The sequence below is a fragment of the Rhincodon typus genome, chromosome 2, assembly GCF_021869965.1.
Source record: "Rhincodon typus isolate 14 chromosome 2, sRhiTyp1.1, whole genome shotgun sequence".
Lineage (NCBI taxonomy): Eukaryota > Metazoa > Chordata > Chondrichthyes > Orectolobiformes > Rhincodontidae > Rhincodon > Rhincodon typus.
The window spans coordinates 57,504,136-57,522,707 of record NC_063333.1 but is presented as its reverse complement, the minus strand read 5'-3'; the positions used below and the strand labels follow the sequence as shown (position 1 = coordinate 57,522,707).

General features: G+C 41.1%; 1 protein-coding gene across 1 annotated transcript in view; it reads right to left on the bottom strand.

Annotated features, from left to right (window-relative positions):
* LOC109913433 (contactin-associated protein-like 2) overlaps positions 1 to 18,572 on the bottom strand; it is a 1,704,267-nt gene that overhangs the window by 884,021 nt on the left and 801,674 nt on the right. The window contains exon 9 of the mRNA XM_048610560.1: positions 14,213 to 14,362. Coding sequence (XP_048466517.1) covers positions 14,213 to 14,362 — 150 coding nt within the window. The remainder of the gene's footprint in view (positions 1 to 14,212; positions 14,363 to 18,572) is intronic.

The following is an 18,572-nucleotide window of genomic DNA, read 5'->3' as shown; positions in this document are numbered from 1 at the left end:
TTAACTCTATATTTTCCTTCACAGATGCTGCCAGACCTGCTGAGGTTTTCTGAAGAAGGGTCTAGGCTTGAAACGTCAGCCTTCCTGCTCCTCTGATGCTGCTTGGCCTGCTGTGTTCATCCAGCTCGACACCTTGTTATCTGAGCTTTTCCAGCAACTTTGTTTTTGTTCCTGATTTACAGCATCCGCAGTTCTTTCAGTTTTCATTAAGAGGCCATTTGAAATATTAAAAAGTAAAGTTCCACCTCATCTTTAGGTACTAGGTCCTAATTCAAACATTTGAATTGATACTATTGTACAATGTCAAAAAGGTTAGAGGAGACTTCATGCCATTCATAATGAGGTAGGTGAAATTTAATAATGAGCTTGTGTGCCACTGCAAGAACTGGATACAATTCCAGCATGGGCATTTCATGCCAAATAGGAACTTCTCTGATTGGCTGTGAGGTTCTTAGTGCCTTATGGAGGTACTTCCTGCCTTTAAGAGCCCCCATCCAGTCAAAGGCTGGTACTGCTTGGATAATTGCATTTGTACATTGGAACTTCTGGTTTGCCAAGTTCATGTGCTCTCCACTGAAACTGGCTTTCACTTTAGTTTTCAATAGCCATTAAAGCACATCAATGCAACATCAGGTCAAAGGTGTCCAGCTGAAGTTATGAAATTTTCAAAGCTGTAAGACAGCCACCTACTGTAAAAGGGGGAAATAAAAAGAAAGATTGGAAGAACAGTTTGAAACTTTGAATGACTGAATAAATCAGGGGAGTTGTGAATTTTCCACTCCTTAATGCTGTGGAAATGAAAGGCAATATGAGACAGAATTGGAATTTCTTCCAATCTCAATGGTAGAACAATGAATCAGCTACAGAACTGAATATGAAGCCAAAGCAATTAAGAATGGAAATTCTGCTATGTGAGCTTGGGAAACAGTGGTACATACTATATTGCAACTTAGGTTTTAGTGAAAAATTGGAATGCCAAATTGGATAAATTATGAAGGCCTTGAACACAGAATTTGAATCCTCTATTACCATTAGTTATGAACAGTAGATCTTCCAACAGTCGAGCTCAGGGGAGAGGAGGAATATTGATCAGTTTGTAGTGGCAATAGTACATTGAGCTGATAGCTGTGATTTTGGACAATTGAGAAACAATCTCATCAGAGTTGGAATTGTCTTAGACACAGGAGATCTTTCACAACAGTATCTCCTGAGAAATGCAAAACTCACTTGCAAGTTAAGTTATTGATGTGCAGAATTTCCGAAGTTGTCAAGCATAAACAGCAGATTACTAATGGGAAATATTCCAGGCCAAACATGCACAACACACTGGAAAAAAGGAAGAATATATATAGAAAGGTCAGGAAAAAGATCAAGGCCAAAGTACAAAGATGTGAACTCAGCAGAGGATGCCACATTCAATAAAAGGAAGCATATCCATTATGGAGAAAATAGTTAACAAGGTGCAGAGCTGGATGAACACAGCAGGCCAAGCAGAATCATAGGAGCAGAAAGGCTGACGTTTCGGGCCTAGACCCTTTTCGATGCTGCTTGGCCTGCTGTGTTCATCCAGCTGTGCACCTTGTTGTCTCGGATTCTCCAGCATCTGCAGTTCCTACTATCTCTGAAGAAAATAGTTATTCAACTTCCTGAAGTTGAATCATTTTGCACATAAATGTTTAGTTTTAAAGAAGCAACACAAACTATCAAAATGGTTTCTGGAGAGATGTCAGACGATGAAACTAATGAATCATTCTACACCATACGATAGGTTGCATCATGCGTTCTCCAGATGATAAATGGTTTGGGATTGTTAGAATGACGAACGCAGAAGGAGAGACTTGAGTAATGCTCAGTTTCAAAAATGAAGCTCTTGAAGGTAAAGTTGAGGTTATATGGTAAGAAAATACTCATCCCAATGGAAGAAGCTACCACAGACCATAATCAAAACAGAATTCTGGAGAAACTGAGCAGGTCTGTCAGCGTTTGTAGAGAGAGAAAAGCTGAGTTGATATTTTGAGACCAGTGTGACTCTTTTCGAAACTGAAAGGAGCTAGAGAATTGCAGTTTTCATACTGTTGACAGAGGGGAAAGAGGAGCAAGAGGAACATTCTTTGTTCCAGTCCTACTTAGGTCCCCAACTACAAATTTTTCCATAATACGTCAATGATATAATTGATGCTTAGCCCTACCCTCATCCAGCATTGGAAAAATTAATCAATTTTTCTTCCTATTTCCATTCTTTTCTCACCTTTACTGATCCATTTCTGACACCCCTCTTCCCTTCCTTGACTGTAATACTGTCATAGTCTTAGACATAGAGTCATACAGCATAGAAACAGTTCCTTCAGCCTGAAATGTCTATGCTGACCGACAAACACCAAACTATACTAATCCCACTTATCTACACTTTGTCCATTGCCTACACTGCCCTGGCATTTTAAGTGCTCATCCAGATATTTCTTAAATGTTGCAATAGTACCTGCCTTCACCACCCTCTCAGGCAGCACATTACATATTTCTGCCATCCTCTAGGTGTTTTTTGTTTTCAGATCTCCTCTAAACCACTTGCTCCTCACCTTAAACTTATGCCCCCGGTCTTAGACACTTCTGCCAGTGTGTGCAGTATTGGACCTCCTTATTTGAAGAAGGATATTCTTGCTATTGAAGGAGTGCAGTGAAGATTTACCAACCTAATTCCTGGGATGGCAGCACTGACCTATGAGGAGAGGTTGAATTAGATAACATTATATCTATGGAATTCAACCCAGAAAAGTGTGAAGTGATTCATTTTGGAAGGTTGAATTTGAATGCAGAATACAGGGTTAATGGCAGGATTCTTGGCAGTGTAGAGGAACAGAGAGATCTTGGGGTCCACGTCCATAGATCCCTCAAAGTTGCTACCCAAGTTGATAGGGTTGTAAAGAAGGCATATGGTGTGTTGGCTTTCATTAGCAGGGGAATTGAGTTTAAGAGCCACAAGGTTATGCTGCAGCTCTTTAAAACCCTGGTTAGACCACACTTGGAATATTGTGTTCAGTTCTGGACGCCTCATTACAGGAAGGATGTGGAAGCTTTAGAGAGGGTGCAAAGGAGATTTACCAGGATGCTGCCTGGACTGGAAGGCAGGTCTTATGAGGAAAGGTTGAGGGAGCTAGGGCTTCTCTCTTTGGAGCGAAGAAGGATGACAGGTGACTTGATAGAGGTGTACGAGATTATGAGAGGCATAGATAGTGTGGATATCAGAGACTTTTTCCCAGGGCGGAAATGACTATTACGATGGGGCATAATTTTAAGGTGATTGGAGGAAGGTATAGGGGAGATGTCAGAGGTAGGTTCTTTACACAGAGAGTGGTGGGTGTGTGGAATGCGCTGCGGGCAGTGGTAGTGGAGTCAGATACTTTAGAGACTTTTAAGCGACTCTTGGATAGGCACATGGATGATAGTACATTGTAGGGTATGTAGGGTAGTTTGATCTTAGTAGGATAATAGGTCTGCACAACATTATGGGCCAAAGGGCCTGTACTGTGCTGTACTGTTCTATGTTCTATGTTCTATATTTGCTGGAGTTCGGAAGAACAAGAGGGGATCCCATATAAAGCTATAAATTCTTACAAGACTAGACACGGTAGTTTCAGGAAAAATATTCCTGACAACCGGAAAGTCCAGAACCAGAGGTTTTAATCTAAGGATACAAGGTAAACCATTTAGGACAGAGATGAGGAGACATTTCTTCACCCAGAGAGTGGTGAGTCTGTAGAATTCACTACCACAGAAAGCAGTCAAGTCTAAGACATTTTATAATTTCAGGAACGAGTTGGATATAGCACTCGGGACTGAGGGATCAATGGATTTGGGCAAAAGCGGGAGCAAGCTATTGTGTTGGGTGATCAGCCGTTATCATAATGAATGGTCGAGCAGGCTTGAAGAGCAGAATGGCCTACTCCTGTTTCTATTTTCTATGTGTCTATGTTTCTCTGTTGCCATTTCTGAGGATACGCTATCCACCAACACCCACTACAAACCTACAGTCTCCCACAGTTAACTCAACAACACTTCCTCACACCCCACTTCCTGTAAGGACTCCATTTCATTCTCCAAGTTTCTTCATCTCCATCGCATTTGATCTAACGATCTTACCCCTCTGATATGCCTTCCCTTTCCCCCAACCATGGATTATCCCTGTCATCTTAGATAACAGGTTTCTCAAGCATTTCCAATCCATTTTTCACACTTCTGCCCTCACGCCTTCTTTATGTCAATATTGAGTTCCATAACTTCAAAGTCTGACCTCTGATCTCCATTTTTCTTACACCCACCACCCATGGCCGTATCTTGTTTGTGTCTTGTTGGCTTTACTGTCAACACAGCAGACCCTTTTCCTCCTTTTTACACCTTCACTTATACCCATTTTAAGTCTCTATCACTCCTTTAGCACCACAACCACTCCCTTTATCTTTTGCTCTGGTTACTCTCAAAATCTGTTCCACTTTGTCCCACTGCTCCTTTGCCAAATGCATGAAAACCATAATTTTCCAGCTCCTTTCAGTTGCAAAGAAGCGACATATGGTCTGCAAAACAGGACTCGAAACATTAACTGTGTTGCTCTCTCCACAGATGTTGCAAAACCTGCTGAATTTCTCTCGCACTTTCTGATTTTAATTCAGATATCCAGGATTTTGCTTTTATCAGAATAGAGGTCACTGCCAGAGACAGCTCACCAGTTGAACAGGAAGCTGAACAAGATAAGTATTCAATAAAGATGACTGAAGTCAAGTTTTCTGATGAAGGGTCAAGGCCCAAAACGTCAGCCTTCCTGCTCTTATGATGCTGCTTGGCCTGCTGTGTTCATCCAGCTCTACACCTTGTTATCTCAGATTTTCCAGCATCTGCAGTTCCTACTATCACTGAAGTCAAGTACTGACCTCACCCAAGTCCTGACAAGATGAGAACTATGGCAGTGATGCAGCAAATTACAGCTTTGAAAGTGGTGCAATGATTTGTTGAATTCTGAACTAACCAGTAAAGCTCTTGCCTAATACATCATCAGGACCTCTATATAAGACCACTGCTCAGGAAGTAGAATGGTACTAGGATGCAAAACAAGAAGCAGCTTTCACTAGAATCAAACAACTAGTTATATCAACATTAGTATTTAGATACAATTATGTCAATGTTGAAGACATCTTGCAATGCAATGGGAGTCAATCAGTATTTAGAAAAACCCTTATGTAGCAAGGACAACCAGATGCATTTGCTTGTGACCAAAATGCATCGCAGGGCATGATCAACCAGCACCAGGCACATGCTTATATTGTCTATGGTCACGAGCATCCAGCCTTCGCCAGTCCCTCACGGACATTACGGCACTTCTCTAATACTCCGACAGTGTACTATGGAAGCACAGACTTGCATTGTGGTGTGCAGTGCAGAAATGAGAAATGGATTAGACCAGGCTGTATCGCAAGTCTGTTTGTTCAATCTTTTGGTGCTCGTTCACTTCATGCCTACCTGCACATGCATAGTATCCATACCTTGTCTTGCCATGCCATGCCAATTAGTGCAGACACACAACCAGGCAGCCTGCCCTGCTGGTCAGTAATCTACAGTCAGGGGCATACGTTTTGATGTACGGCAGAGTGTTACATCAATCTCATATGTACACCATGGTTTCAGCAGTTTATGCAGCAAACACACTGCATTGCAACAAGCAGGCAGCCATGTCTCAAAGTCTTAGGGAGTATTCCTCACTGTAGTCTATGGAGACATCATCAGTCAGGGATTCCCAGCACAGGAAGTCAAGAGGAGCCTTCTATACCACTCTAGGGGATTAGACACTGTCAGACGTCCAATCAGGGTAATCTCGGTGAGGGGATCCATGCCTCCACAGTCTGGGGAGTGGGCCCCAGTCAGTTTAGTGGCTCCACAGCAGCCAGTCCAGGGTGTAGGCCTAACATTGTTGGGGAGGTGTACAGCCACAAACTGGTCTGGGAACTTTTCCTCTGGGGGTGTTCAATTAGATTGCTCAAGGTGGTGGGTCATGCTTGGTCCATCGGGTCTGTCTGCAGAAACTAAGGAAAAAGGAGGTTGGGACTCAGGGGGATGACAAGAGGATCACTACTGTGGTAAGGAGACTCAGTCAGTTACCCTTCGGGATTGGGGGCTGCAGGTTGGTGGATGATAACAGTGAAGGGAAAGGAGACAACAGTATCTACAAGGGAGGAGTATATAGTAAAGTATGGATGGTAAATGAGTTAGGCAGGGGGAAGGGGTGGGAGTGTGTTGTTCATGGTCAGAAGCATCAAAGGAGGGCCAGTGTATGACCATATTTGGCATGGTCATCTCACATGGCAGTGGCAGTGGGTAAGTTTGAGAAGGTGCTGGTGCATGTAGATTGGTTGGGTGAGGTCCTGGGGATGGTGTGAAGCCTATCGAGTTCATGGGACAGGCAACCAGGTTTGGCTGTATACGGTCTCATCAACATGTGTAGGCAGCAAGCCACTAGCAGAGAAGGTCTTATTCATTTCCATCATACTGAAACTCAAAAGTGCACAATGGGGAAGAAACTGGCTGCAACCACATGCAGGGCTAGTGAAATAAGTATCTCAACCTGTGAGGGAGGAGTCTGCAGGATCCATCAATGTGAGGGCTTTTAAAGGGAATGAATATTGACACAGACCCATGCACTGTGCAGAACACAGGCCTGCAGGGTCCCTAATCCCTAGTCATCCTAAATCATCGCCCCCTGTTTGTGCTTTAGCTCCCTGCCCTAGACATCACTGACCAAGTCATTCACACAAACGCTTTTTGACACAGAGGTGGCGAAAGATGGGCAATATTTTAGAAAGATGGTCAAAAGTTTCAGCAGCATCCATTGTCTATATGCACCTTGTTCCTCTTGCTTCCAGATAATGCAGCAGGATCTCACTGCAGACAGCCATGGTGCATCATGTGTGTCCATGGAGTTATCGCTCATGCTGTAACAATGACTTTCAGGGCTATACAGAGAGACAACTAACCAGGTGTGAGGTGAAGACAGTGACAGTCATTTTAAAAGGTTCAAAACAATATGCCTCCAAGGGCCCGTAATATGCTTTCTTCTTCCTCTTGCCCTAACTGCAACTGCCTGGATCCACAGCTGGGGTAGAGGAAGTCTGCTTTACAATAGATCCTACTGGCCCTGAGACTGAGAGAGATGAAAGTCAAATATGAAGAACCTTATAGAACTTGAAATGTTAACTCTGTTTCTCTGCACAGATGCGATCAAACTTGCTGAGTTTCTCCAGAACTTTGCTTTTATTTCAGATGTTGAACATTTGCAATACTTTGTTGTTACTTGTTTTGAGAAAACTGTCAACTGAATTCTAGAGCTGAGATTTGGACAGCAAGAGTGCAATCATTCAATGTTCTCAACAAAAGTAAGCCCAAGTAACGACAAGGAACCTACACAGAACAGTTTCTAGCTCAAGCATATGTGCTGAACATGAATAATCAGCTATAGTGGGGTGGCACAGTGACTCATAGCATCAGGGAACCACGCTCAGGCAACCATCTGTGTGGAGTTTGTACATTCTCTCCATGCCCGCGTGGGTTTCCTACAGGAGCTCCGATTTCCTCCCACAGTCCAAGGATGTGCTGGTTAGGTGGATTGGCCAGGCTAAATTGCCCATAGTATCCAGGGATATGCAGGCTAGGTGGATTAGCCATGGGAAAAATGCAGGGTATAGGGATGTGGTAAGGGGGCTAGGCCTGGCTGTAATGCTCTTCAGAGGGTTGGTGTGGACTTGGTGGGCCGCATAGCCTGCTCCCACACTGTAGGGATTCTATTCTATTCTTTCATATAGTCACAACTGCAGACATGTAACTACAAGATAATGAGAAAGATGTGATGCCACTGACTGCATTGAGTCAGGCCCAGAGGTGTTTGCTCTCCATCAAGGGTAATGAATTAACAACAAGTTTTCAAAGCAACAGTAATCAGCTTAGAGGAACAAAATTCTCCAGAGATGGCACATCACTCCATAAATGGTCAGATATCAGTTGAACAGCCAATAATAAGATTCATGCATACCAATGGGAGATCTTGCATGATTGAAAAAATTAAAAGTGACCTCTTAAGGGCCTCAATTGATCTTTATGTGGGATGTTCATCCTTGATTTTCTCAGTCTGAACTTAATCTGGAGCAGTCAAGCAGATGAAGGCTTCTCCACTTTGGACCTATCCATCCCATTATATCACACGTCCTGGGTCTCTCAGTCCAGTTCCATGGGAGCATTAAATTCCATCCACTGAATCCATTTGTATGACAGTTGATAATACAAAAAAATGCATTATGTTGCTTGCTCCAGTAACCAAAACATTCATGCACTGCAGAATTTCTGGTGTCTCCTGTGGCATGCTGTAATAAGCCACAGGCATAACACTTCAGTGCTGAGGTGAATGTGAAAAAGTAGTACTAATTATATATAGAGTAAAACTTTGCATAACTGATGTCCTCAATTATTAACAAGGATCCAGTGCCATTTTACAATCCTGGGGCTTCTGAGTAAGCAGTGTGCAAGAACATATGAAAGGAGTATCTAACTAACTGTTCAACTGCCCCAGGGATCAGTGCCTAATGATATATTGCACACAACTAACACAAACATTCCCAACAATCAATAGTAGATTGCGCACTTTGACTGCATTAAATTTTATTCATTAATCTGAATATTATCTCAAAGCCTAGGATAGTATCTGTAACCATACCATAGCTGTGATCAGCACAACAAATGGTCAGATGCAGAAAAATAATTGTAAAAGGAATTGGACTTCCATTATCTCATAAAAGATTAACAAGAGCAGGAGGCCAGTTCAAGTTTATAGTACAAGTTATTCTCAGTCTGTCACAACAGTTATCAAGCATTCTTCCTGCAGTTCATAACATCAACTGAATTTGACGATTAGATTACTGTTTTGCCCTAACTCCCAGGCTTCCAGTACTTGCTACCTAAACAGTCTGAAAGTCCTCAATTAAATAACCATCCTTTGCTTTCCGAAGTTAATACTTGTACTCTCAGAGCTGTCAACATTGTGGCAAATCATATGCATGACATTTTCAGCCTCAAATGTCAAAGCTGAGGTGATACCACCTTGCACCAGGAGAGACCCAAGTAAGATTAATGTATTCTGCTCTCTTTTTCTAGCCTTTTACTTATGCCCATATTTCTGTTTACTAAATCTTTCTTTCTCTCTTCACAGCTCTGCTGGTTGCAGTGTTTGCAAGTAATTTGTTTCTCTGACGAAGGAGGTAAGCTGGAGAAGCTAAACTATTCCCACATTCAATTTGGGCTAACTCTGAGAGAAAACAGAGAGAAATGATGGCCAATAGAAGCAAGCAGAGTATAATATTTATATGCAAAAGATCACAACCCTGAAGCAGAACGGGGAATGAGTCCAAACAGAAAGCACAACTTAAATGAAGACAAAATTTCAGTTCATCTGTGCATCACAGGGCTCAAAAGCCAGTTAAATAATTCAACTCTTCAATTATTTTCATTCTCAAATGCCTCTGTTTTAAGGTCAGTGTTATTATCAGCCTCACTGGACAGGCTATTCTGAAAATTCAGTCATTACAGCTAATCTCACCACTCACCTCGGCTCTTCTAAGCTTCATCCCACGCCCAATTGTGTTGTCACAGCCATTGTAATCTATTTTTCCCTCCGTGAATTTTTCAAGTGCATGCATATTTCAATAAAGTACTCTCAAACTTTTGCGTAAACAAGTCAGCTTATGTAGCCATGTTTTGTAGCTCAGGTATCTGGTGTCAGATATCAGATGGGTGACCTTTTGTTTCACCTTTACAAATACTATGAGGTAATTTCTGTTAAATCGTAACACAAAACTGCATGCAGTATTCCAGGGATGGATGAGAGATGTTGTTATGCTTGAAACAGTTCAGAAAAGATTTACAAGGACGTTGCCTGGGTTGTAGGGTTTGAACCATAGGGGAAGGGTGAATTGAATAGGCTGGGACTATTTTCCCTGCAGCGTCAGAGGCTGAGGGGTGACCTTACAGAAGTTTATAAAATCATGAAGGGCATGGATAGGGTGAATAGTTAAGGTCTTTTCCCTCGGGTAGGCGAGTCCAAAACTAGAGGGCATAGGTTTAAGGTGAGAGGGGAAAGATTTAAAAGGGACTGAAGGGACAACCTTTTTGGGCAGAAGGTGGTGCATGTGTGGAATGAGCTGCCAGAGGAAGTGGTGGAGGCTGGTACAATTACAACATTTAAAAGGCATCTGGATGGGTACATGAATAGGAAGGGTTAGAGGGATATGAGCTAAATGCTGGCAATGGGATGAGCTTAATTTAGGATATCTGGTCAGCACAGACGAGTTGGATTAAAGGGTCTGTTTCCATGCTGTATAATTCTATGACTCTATGACAGTACCTGATGTGAATACAGTATCATATCTTTCAAAGTTAAATTATTTCTGCAATGGTGGCTGCGAATTAGGAAGTTGCAAATACAAGCCCACTGCTTAAGAAAAGAGAGTGAGAAAACAGTAAACTACAGACGTATTAGCTTGACTTCAGTGGTGTGGAATATACTGGAATTAATTATAAATAACATGATTAGTGGATATTTAGAAAATAATTGTCTGATTGGACACAGTCAACATGGATTTATGAAAGGGAATTTATGTTTGAAAATCTGGTAAAGATTTAAGGATGTTACTAGGTGAAAGTGACAGGACAGTGCTCATGGAGTCAGGAGAGGAGTTATTCAAAGGTCAGTGACAGTAATTGGGGAAGTGTTGGGGGAGGTCAGTTCTGGAGTTATCCAGGATTTACACTAGCTTTTAATCTATCGATCACGTCAGGGTAACCATCCAGGTAAGTATATTGGAACTGTCTGTTGTAGTCTCCAACTTAAAATCACAAACATTTACCCAACTATGGAATTGCGAATCAGAACTTCCCAGGCAATTGCTCCAGAGCTCCACGTTTAGAACTTGCACATGGTCCCAATGTGCATCTTCAGTTGGATATCCAGTTTCCTATGATCCAGACACTGGAACATTTGGGCTATTATTTCTAAAGTTTTTTTTTCCTCTAATTGTGTGGAAAGCAAATTGAAATGTAGGGACAATAAAGGGAATGTACGATCTACAGAAACATTCTACTTAGAAGGTGAAAGCATAATGCCATTGCAAAGATTTATTAGAATTACACTTAGACAGTTGACAATATAGTATATACAATGGGCTGTGGAAGATATTGATAGCATTACGTTGATGTTTTAATAATACTTCCCTATTGAGCTATAGTGCTCCATATCAGTGAACTATGCTTGTTGACAAGATTCATTACTAATTTAACCCATTAGATTTGGGGAGCTTTGTACTTCTATAGTCACATGGGGGGCTATATTTTCATCAAAACAATATGAACATCTGGTGTAACAAGAATCTACTTTTGCCATGAAAATTGTAACAAAAACCAACTGAATGATTTGGTTCCAATGCCTCAAGTGAGGAATATCCAAGTCAAGCCCAATATGGTGAGTAACATGTCTGCAGTCCAACATTAAAGACAAATGTCAGATTAGAATATGTATTGACAATGCTTTATATAATTTATTTAGATATGACACTCAGACAATGGAAATATTTCTCCCCAGATGTCAATTGTCACATACATTGAGCCTGTTCAAGGTGTTCCTGGTGTGGATGGTAGAACCTCTGCTTCTCTGAATATGACTAATGACATATGAAACTCTAAAAATAGAGCTGGCTGCTGCACAGTTGTAGGAGGCCCTATATGCTGGGACCCTGTAGGCCTCGAGCAGCTCAACTACGACCAGAGTGCTCTAAAACAATGTTGTAGAAGGATAAGCAACGTGACTCCACACAATGTAGGAACAACTGCATGCACGCTCTTAAACCCGCCTAGTTTCATGTGGTTAAAATTGATCAATGGATTATTTTATTCTGTAACCATGTTGGCTGAAAGTGTCAAATGAAAGGGGATATGTAGCACCACAAGAATTCGCCAGTCCTCATTTCTGCACTACTGGACCATTAACAACAAGAATATTCTTGAAACAAATGAAATGGAAATGTCCAGAACATGTCCACATGCAAAATCAATGTTTTAGGCATTCTTTGGCCATATTTCATGATGGATCTAAAAAAGTGGCAAGGTCTTGCAGGGAGAGGACAACTTGACCTCGTGAAAAATAGGACTAGGTTATTTACATGCACATCTAAGAAAGGCTTGGAAAAGCCATGTGAGTAATTTGAAAGTCTCCCTGGCTGAAATGTCATTGCACCTTGACTGCAATCCCTCATTGTCTGTCTGGTTTGCGGTCTCTTCAAATATCTTCATCATTTTTAGAAGAGACCTTACACACAAGAAAATTTTCTCTCCTCAATAATGCCAGGTTGTGTGGAGCACAGCAACAATAATAATGTGAGACCATTGCTGATGGCTGTTGGAAAGCCCTCCCAAATGTATTCATGCAGCTGAATCTTATTTTAAAGGGCCAGATGACTCACACTTATTGGTTGGTCTTCTTGAATGTGGGATCCTAGTCTAGCTTGATATAGCAATGGGTTGTAGACTAAGAAATCCCACTGATGTCTCCAGATGATCTATGAAATGATGCTGAGATGTATAATTTAACACAACTGTGAGCTTCAGAGGAAGTGGGTGCTCACCACTTCTCATAGGGCTCAGATTCTCCACCTAAGTCTATGACCTCCTCTTTCGACAGGTGCAGTCTTCAGTAGCACTGTGCTCCAACATCTGCACAAAGTACAGATCTGTCAGCAAACCTCCTGAAACGTCAGCCTCTCTGCTCCTGTGATGCTGCTTGGCCTGCTGTGTTCGTTCAGCCCTGCACCTTGTTTCTCGGATTCTCCAGCATCTGCAGTTCCTACTATCTCCTCTACTTCTGCTTCTGTTTTGGTGGTGTTAGCATCACGCACTAACATGTGTGTTTTGCCAACACTGATGATAATGTTGTGATAATGACCAGGCAACGCATTTTAGTGATGCTTATAGAGGGACAGTGTAGTGTCTTCCATGTCCAAGGGTTTCCCTTCGTACGCTCTTTGTCCGCCATCCCTTCTACACTGCTGTCTCTCTGCAGGTGGCAACTGTGCTCTTGGTGGCTGTGCCTTTCTCAGTCACTCTGCTTCTCTCTGGAGGTCTCAAAACCAGAATGCATGAGATCTATTGTAACTTACAGTGCTCTTCACTAAAAGTTTCCATTTACACTGCATGTGTGTTCTGTGCCTCTGACAGACCACCAATCATCATGTCTCAGAAGTGCAGACCATGGTTGCCCAGCCTGGTCATTCACACATTTCATTCACACACTTCATTCACTTTCAATCTCCCAGCACTGACCCACTGTTGATCACCATGACTGCCAACATTGACCTACTGCCTCAGTAACTTGTTTTCACTTCTATCCCTGGAAAGTCTTAAAAAGCTCCTGAAAATACATTATTTAACTAGCTTCTTTACAGGCTCAATTGCTTGCCCGTTGTTAGCTAGCATGGTATACACCCAGCAGAACAATCACCTCTAAGAAACTTCAACAACTGGAGGAACACATCAGGCTTCCATCCAGATTTGTTCCCTCACTATTTGTGGCCCACTGGCCTCCTGTGCCCACTTCCCCAGATGTCAGAGAATTCAGCCAATGATGTCCAAGTGTACATAACATTTTCTTGTCAGTTTTCTTTGTACAATATCTCTTCTTGCCCTTAGGCTTCCCAACAATTTCAGCAATATTGTAGTTGACAAGCTTGTAGGAAGCATCCAATGTCATATTTTCATTCAGTCATCAAAGTCCATTGGAAGACCTTGAGTGAGTCTCCCTCTGTATATCCTATTTCTACTTGATAGGGAAAATTTCTGACCTCCATCTGGCATGTTAGCTGTGATGTGGACTTCACCACTTAGATAATCAGGAAGAAGCCCTGACACTCTACAACTCTATGGTACAGCACTTCCCATGTACAAAACAACTTCTATATTATCTTTCATGAGATTTTAAAAGAACTTGCTATATGTTAATAACCTTCCCTTCCTTTTATTCAAAATCACACCAAAAAAGGATTAAACATACTGCTCGTAACCACGTCACTGTCATTAAACTGAGGAAATTTCATTTTAATTAATCTGTTGATAAGTGAATACAAAATAAATTTCACTGTACCTCCAAAGAAATATTGATCTCCAGTTTTGATTTGCATTGAACTGTTTGTCCGTACAGCAGAGGCATCATCACCATCAATAGTGAGGATTGCAGAATTTTCTTTGGCATGAAATTGTACTGTGTGCCACTGTCCATCATTGAGCCCAAAACCTGAAATCCAACAAGAAAACATCAATAATATTTTCTGTAAGCACCTTTGTTCCTGGAAGATGAAAATTCTGTAAACTGAAGCAATTAAAATGACCCAGAGGGTCACAAGTTTATGTAATGATACTGTAGGCAAACTAAACAAGAATAGAGCATTCAGACACTTGTAACATTTCTTATGAACCTCAACACACTTTGGATCTCTGAACTATCAAATGTGATGGCCCCATTTTTTAAATAAAACCTTGTTGAGTCAGTGGAGTCATATGGAGTTGATTTTAATTGAAAATTTGAGGTCAGGCAAAATGAAACTGAATAATTAGGAGCTTAAAGCATGTGCTCACTGAGTGACATAATAAACCAATGAAATTTTACAAAAAAGTTTGTTGATTACTAGACTAATAAAGAAATGATTTTACGGCTAGACTAACAGTTTATCACATCATCAAAATGATTTATATGCCCAATACTGTGAGATGACAAAGGTAGAGATGGCAGTTAGGTGGAAGCAGGGGAAAAGAAGGCCGATGGGGTGATGGAGGAGGTGTGGGTGAAGCGACAAGTGGGAGCAAAGAGAGAAGGGAAGGAGGGAAATGGGAGAATGGGAGAAGTAGTGGAAAAGGCAGAAAAGGTATTTATCGTATAGGTTTAAATAAAAGCTTGAAAGTAATTTTTTTATTCTTTTCAACTTTGTACAGATTTGCAATAGTTAAATACAAAATCATAAAATGATACAGCACAGAGTTGCCGTTTGCCTCATCATGCCCATACCAGCTCTTTTGAGGTGATATCCAATTAGGCCCATTCTCTATCATTTTCCACATAGCCCTTCATGTGTTTCCATTTCAAGTATTTATCCCACCATCTTTTGAAACTTATTGTTGAATCTGCTTCCACTATCCTCTTAGACAGTGCATTCCAGATCAAAACAGTTTACTGATAAAAAGCAGACCCCAACAACGTGATTGTAAGTTACAACAGACAAACAGTCTTTGACATTGTCTGTCAGATTAATAATAAAACTCATTGTTTTCCTCCTCGGCATTTATAATTGGATACAGTACTTGAAAAGGTAAAGGCCTTACTGACTACAATTGTGCATTATTGAGAGAAAGGAATGTCAATATTACACTAAATGTGCTGGCTGCAACTACATTAACTGCCATTTTATTGGCTGTCTCAATGCTATCAGAGAAATAAGCAGAATTCTTGAAAATAACACTGCCACCAGTTTTTATCAATGCAATGCATTATTCTTAACAGTGCAATTTCAAAGACTCTGTATCTTGTAGGATGTTGAGCTTTCTGATCTATTTTTAAATTGTTTACAGATTTGTTCATTTGCTTTTTAGATAACCATACTTGTTTCTATTTTTGTTTCGTGCTACAACTTAGTCTCAGAACATAAGGAGGCGGGTTTTTTTTTATATTTTCTACAATTCCCAATTTAAATCATAACCAACTATACTATTCTACTCTGTAATTCTAAAACTTCAAAGATCATGAAATGGAATTATGGTATCATTATTATATCATATGATCCAGTGGACTTTTCTGTGCAACCACAGTCTTTAGAGTTTCATCCATTTTCCACCTTTCTCTGTCTTTATGTATCTGTCTTTCTTTCATTTCACAAACCATATTTTAACAAGTAACAGTAAAATTTGAACGTTACCAATAAAAGGTGAAAAAAACAGTAAATGCGAACAATTGCAGTGATCAAATCATTTATATATATTTTACATTGTGGAAAATCAGAAAAAAAAAAGACTCAGAACAGGCCAATATTATTTGATTGAAGGAAGCTATGATTTAAATTAACCATAATACAATTGCCACTGTAGAACTAGCAGAAGGCATTTGAAAACGTGCCCATAACATAAGTTTCTTATACTTTCTTTATAAATGTTTGGAAACTGGTTTAGAAGCTGAAATACGCCTCGGGCATTTCTGAAGAAGGGTCTAGGCCTGAAGCGTCGTCCTTCCTGCTCCTCTGATGCTGCTTGGCCTGCTGTGTTCATCCAGTTCTACACCTTGTTATCTCAGATTCTCCAGCATCTGCAGTTCCTACTATCCCTTGAAGCTGAAATACACTTGGTTTAGTTACTACGTTAGCCAAAGTGACTGACAGTTTAAACCCTCTAGGGGTCCCAACAGCTATTTAGATGTCAATCACACATTACAACAGACTTTACTAAGGAAAGTATAACAAAATATAACATTTCAGTACAACACGAGAAAGTAGAATTTCACAAAAAAAACTTGATATATGTTCATTTATTGGAAGGATATGTGTAGTGATTGGAATGAGGGCCAGGTGACTAAGCGATCCTTGATTGTGGTTGATAAACTAGGCCAATCAGGGAGCCCTGGCTGACAGATATTAACTGGAGATTCTGAGAGTCTCCTGATTCTAGGGATGGCTTGGAGCTGGCTGGTCACAGCCCATGTACACTGCACAAGTTAATAAAGAGTGACTTGGTGATGGCATACCGGCCTCTGTGCAGTTATTTCAATATTAAAAACAGAAACAAGCTATACTAAAAAGAATTTAAAAAGTGTTCTTGAAACTTTTACAGCATGTTTATTTATCAAAACTCCAACTTCAACACTCGCTCAGTGGAATATTAATTCTATAATTAATTAGAAACATCATGAAAATAATATTTTTCCAAACCAAGTGCTTTAATAAAATGAAATCATTGCTCAAAATGTTTATTTAACCATACTGTGATCTCCTGCATTTTTTTGGTTTCTCCACCAAGGGTGGAATCGAACACCAATCCCTGGTGTTGTGAGCCACTGTGCTGCCCTAATCCATAGGATATTGATAATGTGGGATTCAGTCATGGTAACATCATTCGGTTATTCACTGCAGTATTACTAGCCTCTGAACAGCTCTTGCAGCTGTTGTATGTATATGACTAGTCTGATTCAGTTTCTTCTGGTCAATAGTAAAATCACAGAAGAATCACAGAACCCCTACAGTGTGGAAGCAAGCCACCCAGCCCATCAAATCCACACTGACCCTCTGAAGTGAATCTCACCCAGACCCATACCACTACCATATCCCTGTAACCTCACACTTCCCATGGCTAGTTCATCCAGCTTGCATATCCCTGGGCACTACCGGCAATATATCATGGCCAATTCACCTAATCTGAAGAAGCAAATTACTGCAGATGCTGGAATCTGAACTGAAAACAACAAATAGAACATAGAACATAGAACAGTACAGCACAGTAACAGACCCTTCCACCCACGATGTTGTGCCAACCTATTATCCTACTAAGATCAAACTACCCTGCATACCCTACATTATTCTATCATCCATGTGCCTATCCAAGCGTCGCTTAAAAGTCTTTAAACTATCTGACTCCACTACCACCGCAGGCAAATGCTGGAGATCACAGGGGGTCAGGCAGCTTCCATACAGAGACAGCAAGCTAATGTTTCAAGTCGAGACGACTCTTCATCAGAGCTGAAGTGAAGTGTGGAGGGGGCAGCATTTCTGCAATAGTGGGAGGGGTTTAACTTTCTGGGTTCAGTATTGAGTTCAGCACCTTCAAACTGTGAACCCATTCCTTCCCTTTCTTTTAGTTTTGCTTGTTACTTTCTCTGTCACTCTCTCTCCCCTCCCCCAACCCCAGTGGGACGGTCTGTTCTTTCTAATCTGGCAGTTAGATTTACCATTATTCTGCCCTTCTCACATTCCAATCACTTAATCTTAACTATCAACACCCTTTCTTCCCCAGCACTCTAACGCCACTCTCCCACTATTGCATAAATGCTGTCTACTCCAAATTTCACTTTAGCTCTGATGAAGAGTCATCTAAACTCGAAACGTTAGCTTGCTCTCTCTCCATGGATGCTGCCTGACCCGCTGTGATCTCCTGCATTTTTTTGGTTTCACCTAACCCGAACATTTTTGGAGTTGGGAGGAAACTGGAACACCTGGAGGAAACCCACTCAGACATGGAGAGAATGTACTAACTCCACACAGACAATCACCAAGGGTGGAATCGAACACCAATCCCTGGTGTTGTGAGCCACTGTGCTGCCCTAATCCACAGGATATTGATAATGTGGGATTCAGTCATGGTAACAGCATCGAATGTGAAGGGGCAGTAATTAAATTGCCTCTTATTGGAGATGGTCATTGTCTGGCATTTGTACGGTGTGAATAAGGTGTAGAGCTGGATGAACACAGCAG